The 27259-nt window shown below is 43.8% G+C and overlaps 1 protein-coding gene across 1 annotated transcript in view; it reads left to right on the forward strand.

The window, feature by feature from the left end:
• VPS41 (VPS41 subunit of HOPS complex) overlaps positions 1-27259 on the forward strand; it is a gene marked incomplete in the record, with an annotated part of 438130 nt that overhangs the window by 47351 nt on the left and 363520 nt on the right. Inside the window, 1 exon segment of the mRNA XM_073630486.1 lies at positions 15489-15566. Coding sequence (XP_073486587.1) covers positions 15489-15566 — 78 coding nt within the window.

The following is a 27259-nucleotide window of genomic DNA, read 5'->3' on the forward strand; positions in this document are numbered from 1 at the left end:
AATATATCACTTACATTATCAGGGAGGGAGGAAAAGCTATGCAAAGTATGGTTCAGTTCTGGGTCAGATACTTGAAACAGTGAGCAGGCAGAGCCTTTGGATTCACACATGGAGATGTTAAATATTGACCTGCTGCAGGTGGAGGGATTAGTCTGTGTCTCATGCCCTAAATTTAAACACCAATCGGGGGAATTACTTCTACCCGCTATTGGAAAGGTAACAGTGTTGTTTATATACAGAGTAGATATGTTGGTTAGAGAGACAGAAGGAGTTTCATTGAAGGAGGAAATATTTAAAGGTACAGTCACAAGAGGGATTCTGGCTGTGCTAGGATGTAATTTGCTACATATCCAACATTCCTTATACCCAGACTTTTGAGCATAAGCATATGTGAACTTAAGCAACAGCACTCTCAAATCTCTTTTATCCCTACGTGTATCAGAGAAATTTGTGTGCTTTTGTGTTCCTCCACAAATACCCTTGACTATACTTAAATCTTTAGTGATGATCCATGTGGGTAGGAACACTATCAGAGCAATCAGGATCAGAAGGCAGAATGCCTTGCCCAGAAGTCTGTGGTGAAATAAGCAAGGTCATATTTTTCAGAGACTTGACCATCTATTTTGCTCGCTGTTCGAGGACTTATAGCACCTGCTTCACCTCTCTGTACTTTGTCTTTGCTTTGCCTTCGTCTTTGCCGGTCTTTGTTTTGCTTCCTAAGGTCCTGGTTGACCTTTCTTACCCGACTGGCATGGAACCAGGATTGGCAGTTGTCCAATAGTATGGCTGTTGTGGTCACTGTGATCACCGTTGTGGGAGGTCCAAAGGGGTACTCTTGCTTCTTATTTCGGTTCAGCTGTTGGACCACCACGGTGTGTCCCACCTTAAAGGGATGTGTAGCAACCTGTGGAAAAAGAGGTGCGAGCAACATTTTTCGACTGTATCCAATGTTTCAATCAACTTCCTAACGTAATCTTCCTGTATCAAATCTAGGTCTCCCTTTTCTACCATCAGGGGTGTCCTGGCCCAAGGGGTGGGGAAAGGTCCACCCATCAGAACTTCAAAAGGTGAGTATCCTGTTGTTTTTAGAAGGAATCCTCCTTATTTCGGCCAGGACAGCTGGGAGAATCTTTTTCCAATTGGACAGGTTCCTCCTGTGGCCTTTCTGATTTTGTCTTTTTAGGGTTCTGTTCATTCTTTCTATTATGCCTGAACTGTGAGGGTGATGAGAGTTTTTTTACCAGATCCTGGCAGACTTTTGATATAAATGCAGGGCCATTGTCTGAGTTTATTTGAAGTGGGCATCCCCATCGAGGAATAATTTTCTGAGTGAGGATTCTCACTACTGTTTGTGCATCTTCCTTTGTGGTCACAAAGTTCGACCCATCTTGAAAACATGTCTACAATTACCAAAAGATATTCCTGTCTTTTACCCAATTTGGGCAAGTGTGTAAAGTCAATCTGCAGATGTGTGAAAGGAGTTGCTGGATATATCAGGTGTTCATGTTTTGCTTTGTGTGGGTTGTTTGGATTGTTCCTGATACATGTGACGCATCTGGCTACAAAATCTTTGGTCAACCAAGGAGGCTCTGTGATATAAAAATCTTTTTTCCAATAGTTCACATGTGATTTTCCAACCTCTGTGTCCTATTCCGTTATATTGGGAAATAAAAAGTGATGCACTAGCTGCTGGTATACACGGTTTCCCCCTCTTTGCAGAGAAGTCCAGTTTTTGGATCTTTCTGCACTCCTACCCTGTCCCAGGTCACTTTCCTCAGTGAAACCCTGTAGATCTGAGAGAATTTGGTCAAGGGGGGGCATTTCTGGGCTCATCATGGGCATTTTGGACTAGTGCAGTTTGTGAGGTAGCCGCTTGCTTAGCGGCTGTATCAGCTAGAGCGTTCCCTCTGGCTATGTCTGTTGGCCTGTGTGTGCTCTGCAGTGTACTATGGCCAATTTTCTAGGTAATTGAATGGCTTTCAGTAAGGAGCTTACCAGGGAAGAGTGTGAAATGTTCTTACCATCTGCTGCTATGAAGCCCCGCCTACTCCATATGACACCAAAGTCATGTACCACTCCATACCCGTATTTTGAGTCCGTGTAAATATTTACACCTTGACCTTCAAAAAACTGGCATGCTCTAGTGAGTGCAATCGGTTCTGCAGCTTGTGCTGATTTGATATGGAATAGGTTTGGTCTCAAGTATGACATCTGGAAGTTGCACAACTGCATACCCTGCATGGTATGTGTGTGATCATTTGGTCTGGAACAGGAACCATCTACAAAAACATTGTGTATCTGGTAAAGCTGTGGGAGATAAATCAGACCTGGGTGATGTCTTGGTGTATACAATCATGTTGTGGCACAACCTCCTCCTGCTCTCCTTTTAATCCTAAAAGGGCGTTTAAAATTGGTGCTGGTCCTGCAGTGGGAGAAGCATATTTAATCTGCAGTTTTGACAGTAATATTACTTCATAGCCACTCAACCTCTGAGCAGACGTGCTGAGTGTGTGTTTTTTAGTAGGATAGACAAATTGTGAGTAGTATGTAGAGTAGTATGACCCAGAGTAAATGATGTTGCCATTTCTACCACCATTGCACAGGATGCTTGAGCTCTGAGACAAGCAGGCATGCCTTGAACCTACACCGGAACCATCTTTGAGAAAAAAGCAATAAGGTGCAGTTTGTCCCCATGCTCCTGAGTGAGGACACCCGCCATAGTTGTACAATTGTCCCTGGCAAATAAATGAAACATCTTGCCATATTCGGGGAGTCCTAGACCCGGAGCCATTACCATTGCATTTTTCAAATGCACAAAAGCATTGCACATGACCATTTTATGCAGTCTGGCTTATCTGTACCCGTGGCTTGTCTCAGGAGATGATCATAGTAGGAACAGTCAGGTATCCATTGGCGGCAGTAACCAATCAATCATACCAAGAAAGGTGAGCATGTCTTTCTTAGTAAGTGGGCGGGGCAGACCCACAAGAGCATCAACTCTTTTGTGACTGACTTTCCTTTCTCCTTTTGAGAGTACAAAACCAAGGTATTCAACTGTTTCCTGACACCATTGCAACTTTTTCTTTGACACTTTATGTCCACTTTCAAAAAGACATTTCAAAAGATCCCTCCCATCCTTCTGGGCGGCCACCCGATTAGAGCTACAGAGGAGGAGGTCATCCGCATACTGTAGCAGGACTGAATGTCTAGGTATCCAAATTCTTAGAGTAGTTTGGAGGACAATAGAATAAACTGCAGGGGAGTCTATGTAGCCCTGGGGCATTCTACACCATGTTAGTCATTTTTAAAGCAGAAAGCAAAGATTGGCTGTGTCTCCTCATCCACAGGGATGGAAAAAAATGTGTTACATCCATAACCGAAAAATACTCTACATCGGATGGAATGGAGGTGAGAAGCGATGGCACATCAGGCACTATTGGAGCAATTGGTACAACTAAGTTGTTTATGGCCCTGAGATCCTGTACAAATCTATAGCTGCCATCTGGCTTTTTTACTGGGTTGATATGTGTGTTATAAGGAAAGATAATTTTCTCTCAGAATCCCATTTTTTAGGAAATCCTCCACTATAGGCTGCAACCCATCTTTTTTATTTGGCTATTGGATATTGTTTGTGATATACAGGTTGGGCCCCTGGTTTTAAAGTGGCTTTGTAAGGTGTAGAAGGAATAAATCTCACATCCAGTAAATTTTCTGCCCAAACTGCCTCCTCTATTCCCTCCTCCATCTCACTCTCCTGTGTGGGAATGGAAGGGAAAAGGGTGAGAATGTTTATTCTGTCAGTTTCTACATGTAATCCTCCTTGTTTTGTAATTTTCATTGTAATTCCCAGTTTTCCTAGTAAATCTCTACCCAAGAGACTCACCGGACAGCCAGGTATTATTCTTAAACAATGTTGAATCACTGATCCCGCTCCAGTCGGGTCAATAATTGAAAGCGGTGGTGTTTTTAAAAGTTTTGGTCAGTATCCCATTTATTCCCATTGAAGGCTCAGGATTTGTAACCTCTCCTCTATAAAAATCTTTGCTAATTGTACTGCATGTGGCTCCACTGTCGAGTAGAAAAGGAATTACTTTTTTTCGATCACATGCAGCAAAATTATTGGTTGTTCTTGGTAAGAGTGAGAGACGAGTGGAAATGAGGATACCACCTTCAGGGCAGCTTCATTTTTGTTGTTGCTGTTGCCAGGTGATGGGGTATTTTACATTATGTTGTTGTGAATTCTGTTGTGGGGGGGCTGGGGGCCTGAAATTTGTTAATTCCTTCTCATAGTAAGGGCACGGTGCCTTCCAGTGTCCGGGATCTCAATCCCAATTAAAACATCCCATTTTAGGCTGTTTCTGTTGGAAGTCCCATCTTTGTCCCTGTCCCCTTCCTCTATAACCCCCTCTGTAACCTCTTTTTATAAAAGTTTCTCCTTTGTTTTTGATTTCCTGGGAAATTATTTTGGTAATGTGTTTGCACGGTTGTTTGCTTGGGGATGTCAAAGCATCCTGCTGCATCTTTTTCTCTCAACTTTTTATGGAAATCAGCTATGGTGCTTGTGACCCAGTCTGATATCTGCTCTTGCTGTGAGTGCATATTTAGGGCCAAGGTTGCTAAGATAGGTCTGTTTTTAAAAGGCTGTGCATCTCATCCTGAGTGCTGAGCCTGGCGTCCTGTGTCCAGACTTCTAGAAATCTTTTCCAGAATTCCAACACAGACTCTGCTGATTTTTGTTTGCAGGCTACCGTCGCAGGCAGTGAGGATTTATTTGTGAAAGCTCTTTTCATTTCATTTTCTATTTCTGTCCACATGTTCGTCCGGCCATCAACAGTATTTAACTTATGTTGAGCAGCAGCCGTAGTGGGGGGGTTCGAGGATGTTTATGGTGGGCACCTTCGTCCAATCCCAAGGGGAGGTAGTACCGACTAAAGTGTCTATAATAAGCTTTATATCCTCTTTTGTGTATAATTCCTGCCAGTGCACGCTTTCTTTAAGTAGCTTATAGCATCGGAAGCTGATGTGGTGGGTTTAGGCAGTGTTTAATACGATTAGTATCCTCAATATCAATGGGCTTCATTACTAAAACATCCCCCACTGTCATAAAGGGCAATTCCATGTTCATCCCTGATCCATCCCGTTGTGCAGCCCTTTGTCTGGTTACAGGAGGACTTGCTACCACTGAAATTGTACTTGAGTGTCCGGGTTCCATTTGTGGATCCTCGGTAGCCAGCGTGTCACTCGTTGTGGATGAGACACTGGTGGGTGGTTGTGAAACTGTGGGTAACGACTGGGCAGCTGCAGGTGCCTGTCTAACGGGGCAGTGTTCTATGTGGGTTTTGGGCTGCACCTGCCACTGTGGCTAAGAACTCAATATTTTCTTTTGAAAATGAGGGATATAGTTATTAGGTGGTCCCCCCTGGGATTGTGGGACGTAGGGTGGAGGTGGCGGGGCACATGGTTTGGGAAAGGTAGGTTTAATCCTCTTTTCACAGACATGTAAACCTGGGGCTTCCTTATCCCTTTATATTTGTGTTTTTGTTTTTCTGCTTTTTATCTGTCCTTTTCATACCAGTAGGGGGCATAAGTTAACCAGTTCTCTCCTCCCTTTCTCATGTATGTCATATCCCATTGTGGATCTCCCGAATAATATGGAAAGCCTTCTTTGTCTCAGAGACAAAGTCCCTTTAAACAGGAATTGATTGTGGACAGCCACACTCTTGAAAAATAGCCTTGTTTATTTGGAGAAACTCACATCAAAATCAAAGATAACAGCAGACGAGAGCTGATGTTTCACACTAACGTTAATGCTTTGTCATAGCAGCTATGAATAAGCACTAACGTTAATGCGAAACGTCAGCTCTCTTTTGTCTGCTGTTATCTTTGATTTTGATGCGAGTTTCTCCAAATAAACAAGGCTATTTTTCAAGAGTGCGGCTGTCCAGAATCAATTCCTCTTTATTGCTACTAGCAATTGCCATAACCTACGGCTTCCGAACCGAGAGGAATTCTACTTCCTGTCTGTCAAATACTCCTGGAGCGGTGATATTTCTCCTTCTACAAAGTCCCTTTACCATGTCCATGTGGAACTCATCATTGTCACTCTCCCGGGGAAACGGATTACTACTACCCATGGCTTCTGTCCACCCTGCCAAATTGTCTACCCAAGGGTTAATATACACATAATCAGTCCCACAGACACGAGTAACATAACATTTACAAGTCTCCCCTACTTCTGGTGGGGGCACAGACTTTCCATTAATCTTTCCCATTGCAATACAGTGGACGGTGTTGCCTTACCTTGCAACTCCTGACAAATTCCACACCAACAAATTGTCTTATACCTCTACGCGACAGAAAGATAAGCAAAAGAGATCGGGTTTGTCTAGCATACTTTATCAGACTTCTTATAATTACAGTACTGTATAAATATCAGAAAATACCAGCCAAAAAAGTGCCTTTTTTTTTTTTTTTTTTTTTTTTTTTCAAAAAGCGAACTTATCCTTTAAAGTATTTACATATTCTTAACAATCGGTAAAAGAGCTTTAAAACAAGTCAACACTGTCCTTCCTTCTGTACTCTACTGTAATGTAATTCATCTTCAAAGTTCCTCATGGATCACAACCAAGACTCTGGAGACTTTAAAGCGGAGTTCCACCCAAAAGTAGAACCTCCGCCCCGCCCCCCCCCTCCCTTCTGGTGCACATTTGACACTTTTCAGTGGGGGTGGGGGGCGGTGGGTACCTGTTTTTGAAGTGTATCCTTCCCCACTTCTGGGGGGACAGTGCTGCGGCGCCATCCCTTGCGGTTTGGCCCCCTTCTTCTGCCGCAGGGCCAGTTAGGAAGCGCAGCGCGCTTCGTGCATGCCCAGTTGGGAACCGGCTGTGAAGCTGAAAGGCTTCACTGCCAGTTTCCCTCACGAAGAATGGCGGCGGCAGCATCCGACAGCCGATCCGAAAATCGGCTGGGGTGCTGACATTGCGGGCTCCCTGGACAGGTAAGTGTCCTTATATTAAAAGTCAGCAGCTACAGTGTTTGTAGCTGCTGACTTTTAATTTATTTTTCCCCCAGGTGGAACACCACTTTAAAATAACAGTAAAGCTTCATTTTTATTTTTTTATTAAAATAATAAACATGTTATACTTCCTATGTGCAATAGTTTTGCACAGAGCAGCCCAATCCTCTTCTGAGGTTTTACTTTTCAGTAAGTATACCATAGAAGGACTCTTTCTATGGGAGGGCTTATGCAGGCTCACTCCCAAGCTGCCCTGTCTGCATCTGATTGACACAGACCGGACGGCTTGGCTCCGCCCTCCACTCCTTCATCACAGCATTTGATTGACATCACTGGGAGCCAGTGGCTCCCGCTGCTATCAATCTGCCCAGTGTGGAGGGAGACAACAGTGAGGGCCGCTTTTGTGCACATCACTGGATCAGGGTATAAGGGGGGGGGGCTAGGAGAATGCTGAAGCACAGAAGGTTTTTTGCCTTAAAGCAGAACTTCAGTAATTTTTTCATCTTTTAACTCTTCTGCCCTTGTTTTAACAAGGGATAGTAAAACATTTTAACAAGTTTAACTTTGGATAGTAAAACATTTTTTTTTCTGCCAGTAAATGCCTTATACAGCCCACTTCCCATTCCGGGACGGAATGGGCATTTCAGTTTGATTGTGGCTAACAAGCTCGCCGCTCGTAGGATTTTTATGCTGATCTGTAATAATGTGAGTACCTGTATCTGTTTGAATAAATTCATATTTTTAAACCTACTACACTATGCGGTACCCCCCTGTCCTTTATTATTGGTACACCCCAATGTGAGGAACGGAGGTGGAGATGAGACCCGCGCTGGTCCTGGACCACCATTTAAAGACCACAGCCATCTAGTTTGCTACCCAGTAAGCACCATCAGGCGTGGAAGTAGTGAAAGAACCCGTGCAGCCCAGGACCCTGAGTAAAAGACCACAACTACCAGCTAGCTGATTAATGCGGTTGTACCTAGCACCGCTAGGTAAGGGGCCACTGCTTACTTAAGTGTGTTATTGCACGAAGAAGAACCCTGCCTGCCACCCCCTGACACCTCACCTGAGCACAGTGAATTTGTTAATTGCACCCTTAAAAGACATCACCACTGTTGCACTGTGGACATTACCATTGTTTGGTTCATTTTTTGCATAGATGCATGTTATGATATCCTCTGTGTTATATTGGCCAGCAGTAACAGGAGTACACTGTTTGAGTTTGTAGAACACTATTAAGAGCACTTGGCACTATGCACTTTTTTTGCGATTTTGCACACTTGTATTGATTATTTTTATGTCAGTTTGCACACTCATATACTCTTCTAATTAGTAGTGTTTACATGCACGTGAGTATTTAAGATTATTGGAACACCAATTTTGTCTTTATTTTATTGATTGTTATATCTTGTTTTTGACAATCACTTAGCGGCAATATCATCTGATCTATTGCATAGATACTAGCGCTAGTATATATTCCTTTTTCAGCACATAAGATATTTTTTTCAGCACAAGAGATTTATTATTTCTTTGAGATCCACCACACAGCGATTCTCTTTTTTTAGCACTGGAGAATAGAAGTATCCTTAGCACCACGCACTTTTCTATGCGTTTTTTTGCACATTTTATTTGCCAGGTTGCACATATTTTATAAGTAGTCATATGTATTGTGTACAGCTCACGCCAGTGCATTTTGTTGGTTCGGATTAGTAGACTTATGCCCCGTACACACGGTCTGACTTTGTTCGGACATTCCGACAACAAAATCCTAGGATTTTTTCCGACGGATGTTGGCTCAAACTTGTCTTGCATACACACGGTCACACAAAGTTGTCGGAAAATCCGATCGTTTTAAACGCGGTGACGTAAAACATGTACGTCGGGACTATAAACGGGGCAGTGGCCAATAGCTTTCATCTCTTTATTTATTCTGAGCATGCGTGGCACTTTGTCCGTCGGATTTGTGTACACACGATCGGAATTTTATCTCCTGCTCTCCAACTTTGTGTGTCGGAAAATCCGATGGAAAATGTCCGATGGAGCCCACACACGGTCGGAATTTCCGACAACACGCTCCGATCGGACATTTTCCATCGAAAAATCCGACCGTGTGTACGAGGCATTAGTCTCTGCACAGACACCTTATCCATCCACTTTTATTATACGTTCTATCTTTCCAATATTGATATGGGATTAGCGGCATGATATTCTGATATCAGCAACCCCTCTTTCCAGTGCAATATCCCTCTAGAGATATTTTATTTATTGTACCTCATTGCATTTAATTTTACTGGCTAGCGCAGCACCCTCTTTCTTTATTTAATGTATATATGTATAATATGTATTTGTATTGTATTTTTGGACGACCACTGATTAAACTAAAGTACAATCTGGTATCATATCAAAGTTTTCGTGCTTGCCCCGTCGGATAATTTTGCATGAACTGTCGTGAAAGCTGTGTGCTAACGATCAGATTATTGTACGATCGCTTTGAAAGCAGTATTTTTCATATAATTTTCTGACGGTGTATAGGGCCATAAAGCTTTAGAACAGGTGTCTCAAACTGCCGGCCCTTCAGCTGTTGCAAAATTGCAAGGCTGAGAGTTACAAGCATGACTCTCACTTGCAGCATGATGGGACTATTAGTTCTGCAACAGCTGAAGGGCTGCCAGTTTGAGACCCCTGCTTCAGAACCACTTGGCAGGCCACCAAGATTCAGTTTGCATAAAGAATACAGAACAAAGATGTGATTTCAGTGGCTTTGTTTTGAATTTTGAAGATTAATTTCTCCACAATGCATTGAACTACAGAGTTGAATGGGGGTCTGTTTTAAAGTGCTATTACTGCTTATCAGGAATATGGTAATAGCTTAATGCGCAGAGGTTTGGCACAGGTTCATTATCATTTACATATGTGCTTTTATCAGTTCTGTAAGCTGATCATTGGCTGGAGGTAATTCTAAATTGTCCAGTTGAAGATGATAGCTCGTCATAGGTGACTGCAGTTTACACATCAAAGCTTGACTATTATAATATTTTATATTGTATATTTGTGTGCCTGCTGATGGCTGTCAGGAGACCATCTGAATTTAGAATCCTTTCACTTCACAGTAGATTAAACATATTAAGACAGGTTCTCTTTGAATTATTGCTTTCCTTTTGCTGGTAATACTGTCTTCAAATTAGCATTATTTTTATGTTTGTGTTTACCCACTTACCCCTCTTCTTTGAGCTGTAGAGCATCATATTTTCACCAGGCTGGCTGTCTGCCGTGGATGAATAATCGTCATGGCACCCGGTGCATTCAAGCAGGCCTGTGCTCTGGAATAGTCATACCTAGTTATGTCAGCACACCTGATGTTTTATTAACAACTATTGATTTTTTTACCCGGGGGACTTTGCTTTTTTTTTCTTCTTGGGGAAAAAAGGGCAACCTTGCAGGAGAAAAAGCCAATGCAAGGTATGAATTGATAATGAACAGCTTGCACACATTTTATTTTATTATGATGATTATAATTATGTTTTATATCTGATGATTTTTTTTTTATGTATAATGGATATCTAACCATTTCTGCACTAAAAAAGCTATTCCATTTCTACTGTATAAGTGCATTGCAGTCTTTTTCTAAAGGTCATTTATTTATGTGTTTGAGACACTGCTAGCAGTTTTGAAGAATTGAGCATTTCATTATAGATGGCAATGAACCATGCTTGAAACCAGTGAATTAAATATAATCTGTGAGGCTCGGAATAGGTGTTTCTAGATTTAAAGAATTTACAAATAAAGATTTTTTTTTTTTACAGGCTGTTGTATAGCAATTAGCACTTTGACTGGACATGTAATGCATTCACATGTTGTAGTTTTTTTTTTTTTCTTAGAATATGGCTTTCGTATTTAAATATAACAGCTAGAACGATACACTGGAGTCCATTTACTTGGGACTCAAATTTACATAAACTGAGTGATTTAGTTTTAGTTGTGTTCACTCTAATTATGCAATGACGTGCAAACGAATATATTAATTTTAATACCCTTGCACATGATTACAGAGTGAGCACAGATTATGGCTATATGTACACTGACCTACCCTGACTGCCACCATGGGAAAAACGCAAAATGCTGAAAAAACACAAGCTGCGTTTTTGCCATGATGTTTCCCCGTGGCCGGCAGTCAAAACGTTCCTATCCTGAATGCGATTCTTCTGCGTTCAGGAGAGGGAGGTTTAACCTCACCTAAATGTAGAAGCTCCTAAACTAAAAGCCTATGGACACATAGACTTTTATGGACTTGAGTTTAGGAGCTTTGGCAAAATAACGCAAGTTAGGAACTGCCAGTGTACACGAAGCCTTACTTTATACACGAAGTAAAAGCAGAGCTCCAGGCTTCCCCCAAATTTTAAAGTTCGCAACTACAAATACTGTAGCTGCTGACTTTTAGTATAAGAATCCTTTCACCCTTACCTGCCCTTGGATCCAGCAATGTCCTCATCTGAGCCGATTCTTCAATCGGCTTCCGGTGCAGGTCCCAGCATCTGAACTAAAGGAAACAGGAAGTGAATCCTTGCAGCTTACCAACCGGTTTCCTACTATGTGTGCTCGATCCGCACTGCGCCTTTTGAATGGTCTTGTCGTTTTCTGGGACCTGTGGTATGTCCCAGAAGACTTGGGGGGGAAGGAGGGGAGCTTAACTACCGGCTCAGTTCCTCACTACGTTCTGTGCCAGAGCAACCAAAAACAGGTACCTGCCCCCCCCCAAAAGGAGCCAAATGTGACAGTGGAGGGAGGGGGGGATTGTGCAAACAAGCAGAGCTTCCCTTTTTGGGTGAAGCTTTAATGAAAATTACATTTTTAAAAGCGATTATTCATTTTGCTAAAGTTGGGTCTCTGCTCCTTTTGAGGAAACTAACCCCAATATGTTTGAGCTGCTTGCCTAAATCAGTCAAAAAGTAGAAATCTATTAGGAGTACACATCTTGTTTCTCTACAACTGAATAAAAAGGAAAGTAATACTGTTCTTGAATTTATTGCTCTCTGATTGGCGTTGCCCAATTACAGTCATGGTGTTTTACTGCAGGGGCAACATGACCATTCTTCAGGCAAGATCCCAGTTAAATCTAATAAGCCCAGATCTCGAAGATTTGGGCTACTCTATTTGATTTTTTTTTTTTTTTTTTTTTTTTGGTGGCGGTTTAAAATGTGGGTGGACAGCCACCCTATAATATGCGTTCCGTGCATGGTAGATCATGAGGTCAATAATAGCATGCGATGCCAAGCTGCGGTTTCCAAAGTGAGCAAAGTCCTTTCTTGTATTAAGAGAGGTATGGACTCCAGAGAGAAAGATCATTTTGCCCCTGTACAAATCATTAGTAAGACCTCACCTGGAATATGCAGTTCAGTTTTGGGCACCAGTTCTCAAAAAGGATATCGGAACTGGAGAAAGTGCAGAGAAGGGCAACCAAACTGATAAGAGGCATGGAGGAGCTCAGCTATGAGGAAAGATTAGAGGAACTGAATTTATTCTCTCAAGTGGCGATTATGGGGGGATATGATCAACATGTTCAAATATATAAGTGGTCCAAATAGTGATCTTGGTGTTCACTTTAAGGTCATCACAGAGGACAAGGAGGCACTCTTTACGTCTAGAGGAAAAGATTTCATCTCCAAATACGGAAAGGTTTCTTCACAGTAAGCTGTGGAATAGACTCCCTCCAGAGGTGGTTTTGGCCAGCTCAGTAGACTGCTTTTAAAAGGCCTGGATTTTTTGCTAAATGTACATAACATAACTGGATACTAACATTTATAGATAAAGTTGATCCAGAGAATGTCTGTTTGAGTCTCGGGGATAAGAAAGGAATTTTTTCCCCTCCTGGAGCAAATTGGATCATGCTTTGCTGTGTTTTTTTTTTTTTTTTTTTTTGCCTTCCACTGGATCAACTGTGGGTATAGGATTGTGTATATGGGATTGTATGACTTAGCAGATTAAATTATAACATTCCACAATATTAGGCACTGACTTTCAACATGGAATTAAACTATGCTTTAGGTTAAAGCAGAGATCCAGCCAAAATAAGTTAAAATAATTAGCCCATTCAAAGAGAAAATAAAACTTGCAATATTTAGCCTCACTTCATAGATGTCCCCTGCAGTGTTTTGTTTTCTCCTACTAGGTGTTCAATCTGATAGACAGCCTCATTCAACCCACTTCCTCTGAGCCCACATCAACCAGAACCCAGCCTGTGAATAGACAATGAAAGGAAAAGCAGCACAGTTCTGAGCTTGTTGCTGTCACTGCTTTCTCTTTTGATCAGCATGTTTCTTGTCTGCAGATGATGTGAGTGGGTCCTTGTGCTGCTGCTTCTTATCACACTCCAGCTCTGCTATACAGAGACTTCAAGAGATTGAGGTTGCATTCATGTACTTTACACTGCTTGCATTAAAAAAAATACATTTAATAATTTGATCATTACAGAGCTGCATTGATTTGTACCCTTTAACCACTTGCTGACCAGCCGCCGCAGTTATACTGCGGCAAGCTGGCTCGGCTGCACGCATCGCAGTAGGTGTACGTCGGGCTCGGTCACGGCTTTCTGTGGGCATGGGGAGGCCAATCGGTGGGTCCGGCGACTCTGTCCGCCAGCTGCCTTGGATCGTTCTCAGCAGAGACAGAACGGGGATCTGCTGAAGTAAACAAGGCATATCTCCGTTCTGACGGGATCATAGAGATCTTGTCTTTCTGCTATGCAGGAAGATGGATCTGTGTGTTATCCCAGGCAGCCTATCCCCCATATAGTGGGGGAACACAGTTAACCCCTTGATCGCCCAATGAGGTTTTTTTTTTTTTTTGGAAAACTCGTACCATAATTAACATACTACAGCCCTGGCCAAAATATACAGTTGTATAGCTGAACTCGCATTGGATTCGCACAGAAAATAGTGCAGGGACTTGTTTTTCCCTGCCCTAGAATTGGATCGCATGGGTGTCCTCACCTATGTGATCCAATGCCCGTGTGAGTTCACAGTTTGCACTGCGATCTGTGAACTAAATGGGTTGCCATTAACCACTTGCCGACTGCTGGGCGTTCATGGACGTCCTGGGTTTTATTGTGGTATATTGAATGATGCCTGAAGCTAGAGACATCATTCAAATATCAGCGTTTTCAGCCAGCGATTTCCTACATCATAAGAGCAATCATAGCGGCTGGTCAGTCGCTAGATCGTTCTTACGGGTGGTGAGAGGGGACATCCCCCCCCCCCCTCCGCTGCTCTCCGCTGCTTCTACCGACTCACCTCTGCGACGGATCTGCTGTCCCCCGGATGTCCATCATAGAGATTTCCAGCGGACCAGATGGTCGCTGGAGTCTCTGCTCGTCGGAGGCTGGGCCCGATGTTATGACATCACGCCCGGCCTCTGCATTAAAAAAAAACTGTGCTGCCTCGGCTGGGAACCCGTGATCTATTTTTTTTTTTTTTTTTTGGCTTCCCAACCTAGAGCTGAGTTGTGGGGTCTTATTGACCCTATACCTCACGCTAAGGAGGTCCTGTCATGCCATAGTCCTATTACAAGGGATGTTTACATTTCTTGTAATAGGAATAAAAGTGATCAAAACTTTTTTTTTTTATGTGTCAAATTAGAAAATTTTAAGTAAAATTAACAATAAAAAGTGCTCCTGTCCCCGTGTGCTCGCACGCAGAAGCGAACACATACGCAAGTCCCTCCCACATATGAAAACGGTGTTGAAACCACACGTGAGGTGTGGCCGCGAACGTTGGAGCGAGAGCAATAATTCTAGCCCTAGACCACCTCTGTAACTCAAAACACGTAACCAGTAAAAAATGTTAAAGCGTCGCCTATGGGGATTTTTAAGTACCGAAGTTTGGCGCCATTCCATGAGCATGTGCAATTTTTTGAAGCGTGACATGTTGGGTATCTATTTACTCTGCGCAACTTCATCTTTCACATTATGCAAAAAATTGGGCTAACTTTTTACTGTTATTTTTTGGGTTTTTTTTTTTTTCCCAAAAAAAACGCGTTTAAAAAATTGCTGCGCAAATACCATGTGAGATAAAAACTTGCAATGACCGCCATTGTATTCTCTAGGGTCTCTGCAAAAAAAACATATATGTTTGGGGGTTCTATGTAATTTTCTAGCAAAAAAATGATTTTTACATATAGGAGAGAAATGTCCGAATTGGCCTGGTGGACAAGTGGTTAAGAAAGTTAATGACACCCGCGGCGGTTCGCAGAAGGCAGTGTGAACTGCCTGCGGGAAAGGAGCGATGCGGGAACCGGCGCTGTAATCGCACTGGTTCCTGCATGCAGGCAATATTTAAGTAAAAAGCCATTATGTGTCTATAGATAATTTTATGGTAATATGACTCGCCAGCATCTAATAATGATTCAGATGCTGCATCCTTTCCACTCTTGAGGGAGTTTAAAAAAACAGTAACAATAACTTTTTTTTTTTTTTTTTCAGTTCCTGGCCTTGGGGACTCACAATGGAAAGGTTTATTTGCTGGATATCCAAGGAAACATGACTCAGAAGTTTGCTATTGTAAGTATTCCATGAAAGTGTATGTATAGAGTAGGATTTACAAGAATCCTCTTCTGGGTCTATAGAGCTCTTTCGGAAGGGATTTTCCTATTCCAGTTTTGCCTTTACTGCTGCTTGAAGTTTACATAATCTAAATGAATGAAAATGCAGATTTGTCACATGCAGTGTTCATTTCGTCATAGTTTTTATCAGCTGCATGTTTACAGTGACGGAAGCTAAACAAAAAAAAACATTTTTTTATTTAAGTCATTTGACAAAAAACTGACGAACATCAATTCCAATTTTTATTTAATCAACTAAAATCTAGTGGGTTTAGTTTTAGTTGCATTGTAATGTATTATTTAAGCATTTCTCTAGAATTTGAAAATACTTTAGATATAGAAGTAAAAACCTAAAAACATTGCTGTTATTTATGGTATTACGGTTTGAACATGCACTACAGACACAAATTTAGCCGTTGTGATATATAACATCTTTATAAATAAAACCAAGTTTCATAAACTATTTATTTTTTGACAAACAGAAGTGCAACTTTAAAATATAGAAAACAAAGAAAAACCTGTGAACTTTGGTGGCTTTGATGCCAGTCTGCAGGTGGAAATGGGGAAGTAAATGGGAGTGAGGGAGTGCCTGGGGCCATGTGCTTTATACTTTGGGGATGGGGAGGTGACCTACAAGTGGGGATGGGAAAGTAAATGGGAGTGAAGGGAGTACACAGGGCAGAGAACTGGACAGTCTGGGGAGGGTGTTATTTTACACAGTGCTAAGCGCTGCTACCTTGTTGGGAGAGGCCTTGTGTCTCTCAGCTAATATGGTTGCCACCTCATCCATTTAAACCCCAACACATATTACACAGGTTCTGTGGCTCATTAAGGTGATATTTAAACTCACTTGGTGCCTTATCTGCATTTAATTAGCCTCAGAACCTGTGTAATTCAAAGGTGTTCTGGTTTAAAGGGATGAGGTGGCAACTCTAATGCCAATAGAGTCAGGGGGCTGGGGCTTTACCAGACAGGAGGAGTTCTGAGGAAAGCAGACGTTCATGTGGGTACTGGAGATTTTAGTCATCTAAAATACGACTAAAACTATTTAGATGACTAAAACTAAAATGGCATTTTGTTCAAAAGACTATGGGGTTGATTTACTAAAGGCAAATATGCTGTACAGTGGCCCCAGAGCTTAGTAAAGCTTCACTTTGCAAAGAATACTCAATCACATGCAAGGAAAAGAAAGAACAACACTTCTGCTTGCACATGATTGGATGATAGAAATCAGCAGAGCTTCCCCTCATTTCAGAGTTCTCCTTAGATCTAGTGTAGTGATGGTGAACCTTGGCACCCCAGATGTTTTGGAACTAAATTTCCCATGATGCTCAACTGCTCTGCAGAGGGCATGAGCGTCATGGGAAATATAGTCCCAAAACATCTGGGGTGCCAAGGTTCGCCATCACTGATCTAGAGCAAACTGCACTTGTAATGGAGTGTATATTTGCCTTTAGTAAATCGATGTCTATGACTAAAACTGAATTGATATTTGACGTCAAAATTAACACTGAGCACATGGAAAAAGCAAATGCACCCCTACCTTCACCACCACTTAAAATTCATGAGTTTATAATGAGATGTTCCAGAATAGATACCAATGATTAAAACCTTCTTAGGGAGTATGCAGATAAACACGCAGATATCTAGGGTCTGGTGTTCCTTTTGCTATTGTGGGTGATATCATTATGCCAAGATCAAAAAAGCTGTCTGGCAATACCCTATACATCGGATTATACGTACAATGTGTCTAAATCTCCTTTAGAGTTACCAAAACCATGTAAAATGAGAACACATCTGAACAATTTATTCAACCTATATCAAAAAAAGGCAGGCTCTTGTACTACAAAGGTGATGGTAGAATCAAATTGTATAGTGTATGGCCAGCCTAAGGCCCTAAAAAGGCTTGTGGATGCCCATGAGTCTAACACAGGTTTTAAAATATTGACCATATTTTAAATCGGTCCTTTCACTGTAGTGCCTTAATGCACACTGTAGCTCAAAAAAAGTTGTTTCTTCAAGCGTTTGAGCTGTTTTTTTTCTCTTGCCTGTAAACTCTAACCCATGTTAGTCTGTGTCCATGCACACTCTATTTGTTTTTCAGGAGTTTAGTGGCAGGGAATTTACAGGCAGAAGAAAAAAAATCACTTGTGCTTTCAAGGGAAGAGCTTTTAAACACAAAAAAATTTCCTGCGTTAATGCATTCTAAAGGCCAGTGTTCTGGCCAATAGACTGCAATAATGCCAGATTTGTGAATGCGCATTAGCGCCCATGCAAAACACGGCTTTTTGACATGTTTTTGATGCAGTGAACTTCTGTAGGAGAACATTTTTAAGCTCATAGTGTGGTCTAAGAAAAATAATCTACAAGTGGAGTAGATTTCAAACAACTGCTAATTTCTCCAGAACTGAGTGACCCAGCAAGTTCAGCCCAAGAGCTGACTGATACTAAAATAAGTCTTCAAGATCCCCACAATTTCATTATGGGATCTGCAAGTAACTCTTGCAGCAGTTGGGGTAAAAGTGCATGCATTTATGTTCAGGAGATTACACCAATTCAGCCTGCATGGGAGTTGTGCCAGGAAAAAGCCTTTGCTGTCCAAAAAGAATAGTTTGCCATCATATAGGCAGAGACCAGTCCTTCTGGAACAATGCCCTGTGGACTGATGAGTTTCAAGTTAAGACATTTGGCTCCAGTAATGGTAGACATGTTTGGCATAAATGGAAAACAGCATTTTAGGAAAAGAATCTCATACCAGTGGTAAAGCAAGGTGACGTAAATGTTATGGTTTGGGGTTGCTTTGCTGCCTCAGGGCAGCTTGCTGTCATCAAATATGCTACAAATTCTGAATCGTGCTTGATTTGAATGCAAGGTCATCTGTCCAAAAGTTGAAGTGGAAACATAAATTGATCTTTCAACACAATGATCCAAAGCACAATAGCTAGGACAGCAAGGAATGACTCAAACAGAATGAAGGGTTGTGACCTAGTCTAGTGAATCCCATTGACATTTTGTGGGGGATTTAAAACATAGTCCATATAATATACCCACAAACATCTTAAAACAGAAGGAATTTTGTGGTTCCAGTTAATGAGGCCAAGGGTGTACTTGTTGGTTGTTCTGCTTTATTATTAAGATATAATGTTTTCCTACTCAAATGTAACAAAAAAGTCAACAATGTCCATAGGGTGCATTTACTTTTGACATGATTGTATTTCTGTTTCATACATCATGGGACACAGAGTTAGGCTAATATTCATTACTTACTGGGTTATACGCCATCTCTAGGTGAATGGACACTGGTAGACTTAGTCTAGACAGGAAGTGATCTCCTATATAACCCCTCCCATACAGGAAGTACATCAGTTTTTTTACCAGTGTCTGCAAGGTGGATGGGCACGTTTGTTTGTGCTCTCTGTTCTCCAGGTCTCTAGTCCCACAAACTGTTCTTAAATGAATCAAGAGATTGACCGATCAAATGCATTTGACACAGGCTCTATATGCTTAGATAAATGGTACCCGAGCCTCACAAAGAAGACACAAGATCCTGCAAGGTTTTGCCTGTAATGCGACCTCCGGGCGCTGGACCCTGCAAAGTGGAATCCTGGACACCACAGCTCTAAGGCATTCCTGCAGGGTGCTGTACAGGTCCAAGGGAGTGGACCCTAAACACGAAAAGGGTACTCAGCCCTTGAAGATCCTCAAGTGACAGGAACCCGCCATGATGGGTGAAGATTGGGCTCTTAGTTTCTAAGCTGCCCTGCGCCTGGACAGGTAAGTGAAACCCCCTTATTTACTTATTGTGGGGTGTACCAGTGATTGTAACAATCAAGCTAGCTAGAGGCTGGACACCTGTGTGCATTAACCATACGGGGGAGTTTGGGGCTAGCTGTGGGTGTTTGCAAAGTGTACCTTTTTTTTTTTTTGGCCTGTGTCCTGCTGTTTTTTACCTGTATGATGGCGCACAATGATGTGCCATTTCGCCTTGATTGCCATGGCACACATGCATTCGCAAGAGCACTGCTGGGCTCAGCAGTTTGTTTGGCGGCCATGGCACATGCGGCTTCGCCATAGGCGTTTGGTGCACTCAGAGCCACGTATGTGCTGTAGCCTAATCTTGGCACATGGAGATACAGCCTGGCTCATTCGCCGGGACACGTCCCAGCGCACAGCCAGCTTATTTAAGCTGTGTATACCAAGCATGCGGTGCTTCCAGAAGGCAGCTGTGGGACACAGAGCAGTCTCTGAACCAGGCATTTTCAGCGGTTTATTTCGCCTTACCCAGATCACGTGAGTCACCAGGTGTTGCTTAGCAGGATTGTTGCATAGGGGCTTGGTTAGCCCTATTAAAGGGTCTCTCTTCTGAGGTGTGCTTAATACTACACCCTGGTACTCTTTTTGTGGCTTCTAAATGTCTTCAAAAAAGAGGAGCGGGACTAACACTACAGGGAAGGGCACACCTATGACCTCAGTAGCTCCTGGTGAACCTAGTTGTATCCCTAGTGTTGTATCCCCTGAAGGACTAAAGGCTTCCGGGCAATCTGAGCCGATGCGCCTATCTGGTATGGTGCCTACAGTCAATACTGCTGCTTCACCCTTTATCACCAAGGATGAACTGTCCTCAGCCCTAACCGGGTTAGAGCACAAAGTTTCTGGCATGATTGCCTTCATCCCGCAGAGTGCCAAAAAGCATGACCGATCCCCCTCCCCTGAGCCTCCTAGTTTGGAGCAGGAATGGGTTGCGGAGGTGGAAGAGTTCAAAGCTCAGGATTCTGTGGAGGGCCTGGCAGATGTGTCTGCGTCAGAGCAATCTGAACAAGAAGATATTCAGTTGGTGTCTGCCTCTCATTCGCAGAGGCTTTTGATACAGACTCTTACCGAGATGGTTCATTCTGCCTTTAAGCTGCCTCTTGCAGCGGTTACTGAGCCCCCTGGTCCTCTTTGGGGTCCCTGAGGCCCCTTCAGACTGCACGGACTTCCCCTTACACTCTGTTGGATCAGGCGGTGTATGCTGCTTGGGAACATCCTGACAGGATTTTTGTTCCTCCTAAATAAGGATGAGCTCCAGTGTGTTCACACAGCCTATGTGTAGAGCCCGCCAGGAAGTCAGCACTGCGCTGCGCTAATCACAGGCAGTGAGATATTTCCTGATCCCTGCAGCCGCGCATTGGAACAATGTCTCCCTGCCTGTGATCAGCGCAGTGCCGACTTCCTGGTGGGCTCTGCACATGGGCTGTGCGAACACGCCGGAGCTCATCCTTACTCCTAAGAGGTTTTCCCTTTAATATCCCATGGATGAAAAGTTCATTTAAGAAGTAGAGCATGCCAGCTGTAGATGCAGCAGTCTCTTCCTTAAACAAAAACTTAACTTGTCCGGTAGATAATGCACAGGGCTTAAAAGACCCTGTTGACAAGAAACTGGAGTCATTATTTAAAGGCTTCCTTTTCTTTGGCCAGTTCAGCTATTCAGCCAGCTGTTGCAGCAATTGGTATCTGCCAGTCCGCAAAGGATCAGGTCAGACGGCCTGACCAGGCCTAATCAGGACGATGATCTTGCTGAAAATAAGACAGATATTCCTCGAGTGCTGTGTTTTGCTGTTGATGCTTTAAATAATTCATTACAGCAGGTTTCTCGTTTGCCTCTCTTGTCTGCACATATGTGCAGGCTTTTGTGGCTTAAGAACTGGTCAACTGAGCTTCCTTGTAAGAAGTTATTGGCAAGTTTTCCCTTTCAGGGGGAACGTTTGTTTGGTGATGATTTGGACAAATATATCCAAAATGTTTCCGGAGGGAAGAGCTCTCTACTTCCTGTAAAGAGAAGCACCAGCCATCCCTTGTTTAAAACCTCAGGGACTGCTTCCTCAGGTGTCTCAGCACCAAGGCAGTTCTGTCGCCAACCAGGTGCTAGAGCCAAAGGGTTGCCGCAAGGCCAGGGCCAGAAAAAGCCCTGGGTCCAAAGCTCTTTTAAATCCAGCACCAAGCCCTCCTTTTGAGGGGATGCCCCCACTCTATCAGGTAGGGGGGAGGCTGCTAGACTTTGTGGACATTTGGAGAACAGTGGTTCAGGACAAGTGGGTCACCTCGACTATATTGCGCGGTTACAAGCTGGAGTTACGGGGGGGTTCCCCCTCAGGTTTCTAAGATCCAGCGTTCCCTCGGATCCTCCAAAAAGAAACTTACTGTTTCAGGCACTACGTCATTTAGTGCATCAAGGAGTGATTGTACAGGTTCCTGTATCCGAAAGGGGCACGGGGTTTTATTCAAACCTGTTTGTCTCAAAAACCAAACGGACACAAGGCCCATTTTGGATCTAAGATCCCTGAACCAGTATCTACTATTTCAGTCCTTTAAGATGGAGTCTGTCCGCTCAGTTGTAGCCTTGCTTCAGGTGGGAGACTTTCTAGCCTCCATATATAAAGGACACGTATTTGCACGTACCTATCTTTCAGCCTCATTAGAGGTTCCTGCGATTTGCAGTAGTGGAATGTAATTTTCAGTTAGTGGCTTTACCCTTCGGGCTTGCCACTGCCCCCCGAGTGTTCACAAAGGTCCTAGCACTAGTACTGGGTCTTTTAAGGGCCCAAGGGATCTTGGTGCTCGGGTATCTGGACGACCTCCTGCTCAGAGATCACTCACTACAGGCTCTAGCACAGAGCATAACCTGCACAGTGCGGTATTTGGAAAGCTTAGGCTGGGTCATAAATACGGAAAAGTCAGCCTTGAGACCAGCTCAAAGTCTGACGTATTTAGGTCTGATCCTAGATATGGTCCAAACAGGGGTATTTTTGCCACCCGTAAGGATCTGTGCCCTGAAGGATCAGGTGTGTCCAGATAAGGGGCACCATACAGCCCTCCATTCGGCTCTGGATGAGTCTTCTAGGAAGGATGGTGTCCTCCTTTGAGTTAGTGCCCTATGCCCAGTTCTATTCCAGGCCTATACAGCAAGACCTCTTGTTGGCTTGGAACAGGGGAGGACAAGCCCTGGATTATCCAATGTTATCTCCTCGGGCATGCTTAAGCCTAAACTGGTGGTTTCAGAACCTGCAAAAGGGAAGATCCTTCCTCCCGGTAACTTTGGAGAGTACGTACCACAGATGCCAGTATCTCAGGCTAGGTAGCGACCCTAGAGGGGCTCACAGCTCAGGGGAAATGGTCAACCACAGAACAGATCCTGCCCATCAATGTCCTGGAGTTACGGGCAGTACGTCTGGCCCTACTGTCCTGGACGGTGGAGCTTCAGGGCTGCCCTATCAGGGTTCAGTCCGACAATGCCACTGCAGTGGCCTATATAAACCACCAAGGTACCAGGAGCCGTTCAGCTCTGAAGGAGGTGAACCACAAATATTAGCCTGGGCAGAGGGACATGTGCAGATTTTCTATAGGCAGTCCATTTCCTGAGAGTAGAGAACTGGAAGGCAGATTATCTCAGCCGCCAGCAGATCTACCCGGGGGAATGGCCCGTATTCCCAGGGGTGTTCCAGGAAATTTGCCAGCGTTGGGGATGGCCAGAGGTCGACCTATTGGCATCCAGGTTCAACAACGAGCTACAGCAGTTTGTCCCGAACAAGGAATCCTCTGGCAATCAGAGCAGATGATCTGGTAGTTCCATAGAGCCAGTATTCCCTGGTTTATGCTTCCCCCCAATCCCTCTCCTTCCACATTTGTTGCGCAGGATTCGGAGAGAGGGGTTCCCAGTCATTCAGGTGGCACCAGCCTGGCCCAGAAGGCCCTGGTTCACGGAGAATGTGAGATTGGCCATAGATGGGCCATGGACGCTTCCACGTCGCCCGATCTACTGTCTCAAAGTCCTATATTCCACCCCAATTTACAGTCTCTAAATTTGACAGCATGGCTATTGAAGCCAGGGTGTTGAAGGACCGTGGCATCTCGGGACCTGTGGTGTTTACTCTAGTGAATGTTAGAAAAGCTGTCACTAGGAAGATCTATCATAAGGTCTGGTAGACTTGTATTGCTTGGTGTGAAGCCAGAAAATGGCATCCTCAGAAATATGTTATTGGGAGAATTTTCTCTCTTCTACAGTCAGCTGTGGAAATCAGATTGGCTTTGAGTGCAATCAGGGGTCAGATTTCGGCCCTGTCAGTATTGTTCCAAAGGCCTTTAGCCTCCCATTCGCTGGTCCGAACCTTTATGCAGGGGGCAACTCATTTGCTTTCCCCTATTAGGTCACCTATGTGTCCTTGGGACTAGAACTTGGTGCTGTCTGTGTTACAGAAACCACCATTTGAGCCGATCAAGGAAATTCCAGTATTTTTGCCTTCTTTTTTCTCTCAGCCTCGTTCGGCGGAAGAGAGACAACTGCATTCCTTGGACGTTGTCTGGGCAGTCAAGGTTTATTTGTCTAGATCTGCGGAGATCCGAGGATCAGACTCCTTTTTTGTTTTACCAAAAGGACCCAAGAAGGGGCAGACAGCTTCCATTGCCAATTGGGTCCGTCATTTGTTCATTCGGGCTTATGGTCTGAAACGTAAGGCTCCTCCCTTACGGGGTGAGAGCTCATTCTACCAGGGGTGTAGGAACCTCCCTGGGTTTTTCGCCATCAGGTATCTGTGGCTCAGATTTGCAAGGCTGCTACCTGGCCTCCAGTGCATACGTTCACAAAATTTTATCAAGTGGATGTTCAAGCAGCCGAGGCTTCGGCTTCCGGCCGCAGTGTACTGCTGGCTGCCGTATAAGATCTGATGGCTTTTTGTTTGGCAGGGTGTCTTCCTCCCCTCAAGGCTGTTGCTCTGGGACGTCCCAGTAGGTAATGAATATTCGCTTAACTCTGTGTCTCATGATGTATGAAATGGAAAATAGGATTTTTTCATCATGGTTACCCGTAAAAGTCTTTTCTTTGAGTACATCATGGGACACAGAGATCCCTCCCCTCTTTTTGAGAGTTCAGTGCTTGCTATAAAAATGATATACTTCCTGTATGGGAGGGGTTATATAGGGGATCACTTCCTGTCTAAGACTTTGTCCATTCACCTAGAGATGGCGTATAACCCAGTAGGTAATGAATATTGGCCTAACTCTGTGTCCCATCATGTACTTAAAGAAAAGGATTTTTCAGGTAAGTATGATGAAATAATCCTATTATCACTACTTTCCAAATTCTATAAACCACATTTAATACAGTTAAGAAAACAAATCAGACTTTCCTTATGCAGGGCAAAGCAACAGCTTTGTTTTGAGGCCCCCTCCCGGCAGCATATACTCGCCTTTCCATCATTCCCCTGTAACTTGCCAGCGCATCGGGTTATGGAGGAGCGTATGGCTGACTCCCCTTCTCACCTAAAAGCACCAGTACTTGGTGACTGGTCCAGTACTGTTATATGGGCAAAGCACAGGTTTTCATTCAATGACCAGTGAACTTCAGGATGAACTTCAGAAGTAGCTCGAAGGTAAACCCTTTCACAGCATGAAAGGATGTGAATGCTTGCTCACTACACCACAATAAAGTAAGGCAGCTTTTTGGAAAATTTGCTTTAATAGATGTAATTTAAAAATACAAATGGTCTAAGTGATGTCTTTTATTTAATTGCCAAATAAAATTTTTGAACAAGAAAAAAAAATGTTCTTGATAAAGAAAAAATGTACTTACCAATAAAAGCATGGAAAGTTTTTCCACAATATATTTTTGCATGCCAAATAAACCACCTCTCACTAGAAAAATGAGACTAGTGGTTCTCAACCTTGAGACAAGGGGCCAGGTAACTTCTTTCAAAATCTTCCATGCTCCAACAGTAAAGGGAAAACAACAAAGTTTATACTGACACAATAAAAGTATAGGAATAGAAAAAATGTATTGAAATTCTGAAAGTCCCTAGGGTTGGATGTCATTGTGGTGGGTGTGACTTGTTGAGGGAGATAAGGGACTCTGTAGCCGAGTTGGTGGCCCTCAGGGGGGTGGGTTTGAAGGGAGTTGGGGACAACTGTGGAGGATGTGTCTCTGGAGAAGGCTGGGGACTTTGTAGGAGCACTGCCGGGGCTGGGGGCATTGTGGGACACTGTTGGAATTTAGGGACACAATGGGGGGGGGGGCTCCATAGCAAGCTTGGGGGCACTGTAGAAGGTTGGACAGCACTATTGGGTTGAACTATCAGGAGCCTGGGGGGGCATTGTGGGAAGTTTGAGGTGGGCTGTAGCCCAATATAGGAGGCTGGGTTCACTATGAGAATTGGGAGGCACTGTGGTAGGTTAGAGAATCTGCAGCTGGCTTGAGGTCCGGAAGAGAAGGAGGCTGCAGCCTGGCAGTGGGTCATGACCTGGTAGTTAAGAACCACTGATATAGACAACATGTTTACCTTGCTTTTCTTGTCTTTCAGTCCTTGCTTTGCACCTAAAACTGATGTTCATTACATACAGTGCAGACTTTGTTTGCCATGTGCACTGAACAACTCAGCATTTTACTTTTTGTTAAACTCTGTTTGAGTTTAGTCATGGCAGTACAGTTGGGTATATCACATGTGCAACAAAGACTAACATTTTATCATTTCTTTAGGAACGATAGGAAAGGGGCATGGAGGAATAAAGACCTTTTCACCATTAGGAAGGTCATTCTCTTGTACAGGGTATATGGCCCTGTTGCTCCTATCTTTCAACTGTGGCATGCGCAGTACTTCGGCTGTTAGCTAAACAGCAGCTATCCGGGTGTGCAACCCCCCTCCCAGTCGGCTGCTTGCTTTACGGTGTTACGTGCCATCGGGGGGGGTATTCAGCCCTTGGTCTGCCCTGGTGCGTCTCGACCCAGGCTCCACACCAAAAGAGGGGGGGTTACTAATTCCTCCTACTAACCTCTTCTGGTGCTCTGCCTGAGCCCTGACCTCACCCAGGCCCCCAGCTGGGATGCCCGGCTTTGTCACTTATGCATCTCGTTGGGCGACTGTGGTACTGGCCGAAGTCCTGTTGTCAAGCCCAACTCTCTCAATATGATTAGGGCGCCTATTTTCAGGCCTTTTAACTGGATAACCCTTTAACATTGCATAAATATGGCAAAAAATGAAGAGAATGTGAGAAAAAAGGAAAAATGGGGGGGGGGGTGAAGAGTAGGGAAAGTGGGGGAGGGGGGGCAGGATCTCACCTTGAGCTTATAAAGGTCTCACTTCGTCCGCACTGGACTGTCTGCCACCAGGTCGATGCCTCATTCTGCAATCAGTGAACATGTAATGCTCGCGGTCTATGCTCTGGTTTTAAGGGGGGGGGGGGGGTTAGGTTTGGCTATTGGCGAGGTCAATACGTTGACCCAAAGTTGGGTCTGTTAGCTTCAGCAGTGACACATCTAGGCTTGATGATACCCGATTGTGGTCATAAAAATGATCTGTCCATAGTGACCACATGGCTGTGTTTCTCTTTAGTGCCTTTACATGTTGCAATCCATTCCTCTGCTTCTCTTATCTCATTTACCTGCGTATCCACTCTGCTCTGTTCAGTACCTGCACCTTCTTCCAATAAATTGGAAGAAGTCGCTTTGCAGGGTTTAGCAGGTGGCGTAGTGCGTTTTTTTGTAACGGCTGATTGGCATGGGAGGGATATGCAGGAGAAAATGGATCGGTTAGAGGGGGACATCTATCCCCAGGACTTCCTTGACTTGATTCTTAACATCATGCCAGAAAGGTGCTATCAGTGGGCTTTCCCACCAGAAGTGTAACA

The sequence above is a fragment of the Aquarana catesbeiana genome, linkage group LG05 (genome assembly GCF_042186555.1).
Source record: "Aquarana catesbeiana isolate 2022-GZ linkage group LG05, ASM4218655v1, whole genome shotgun sequence".
NCBI lineage: Eukaryota > Metazoa > Chordata > Amphibia > Anura > Ranidae > Aquarana > Aquarana catesbeiana.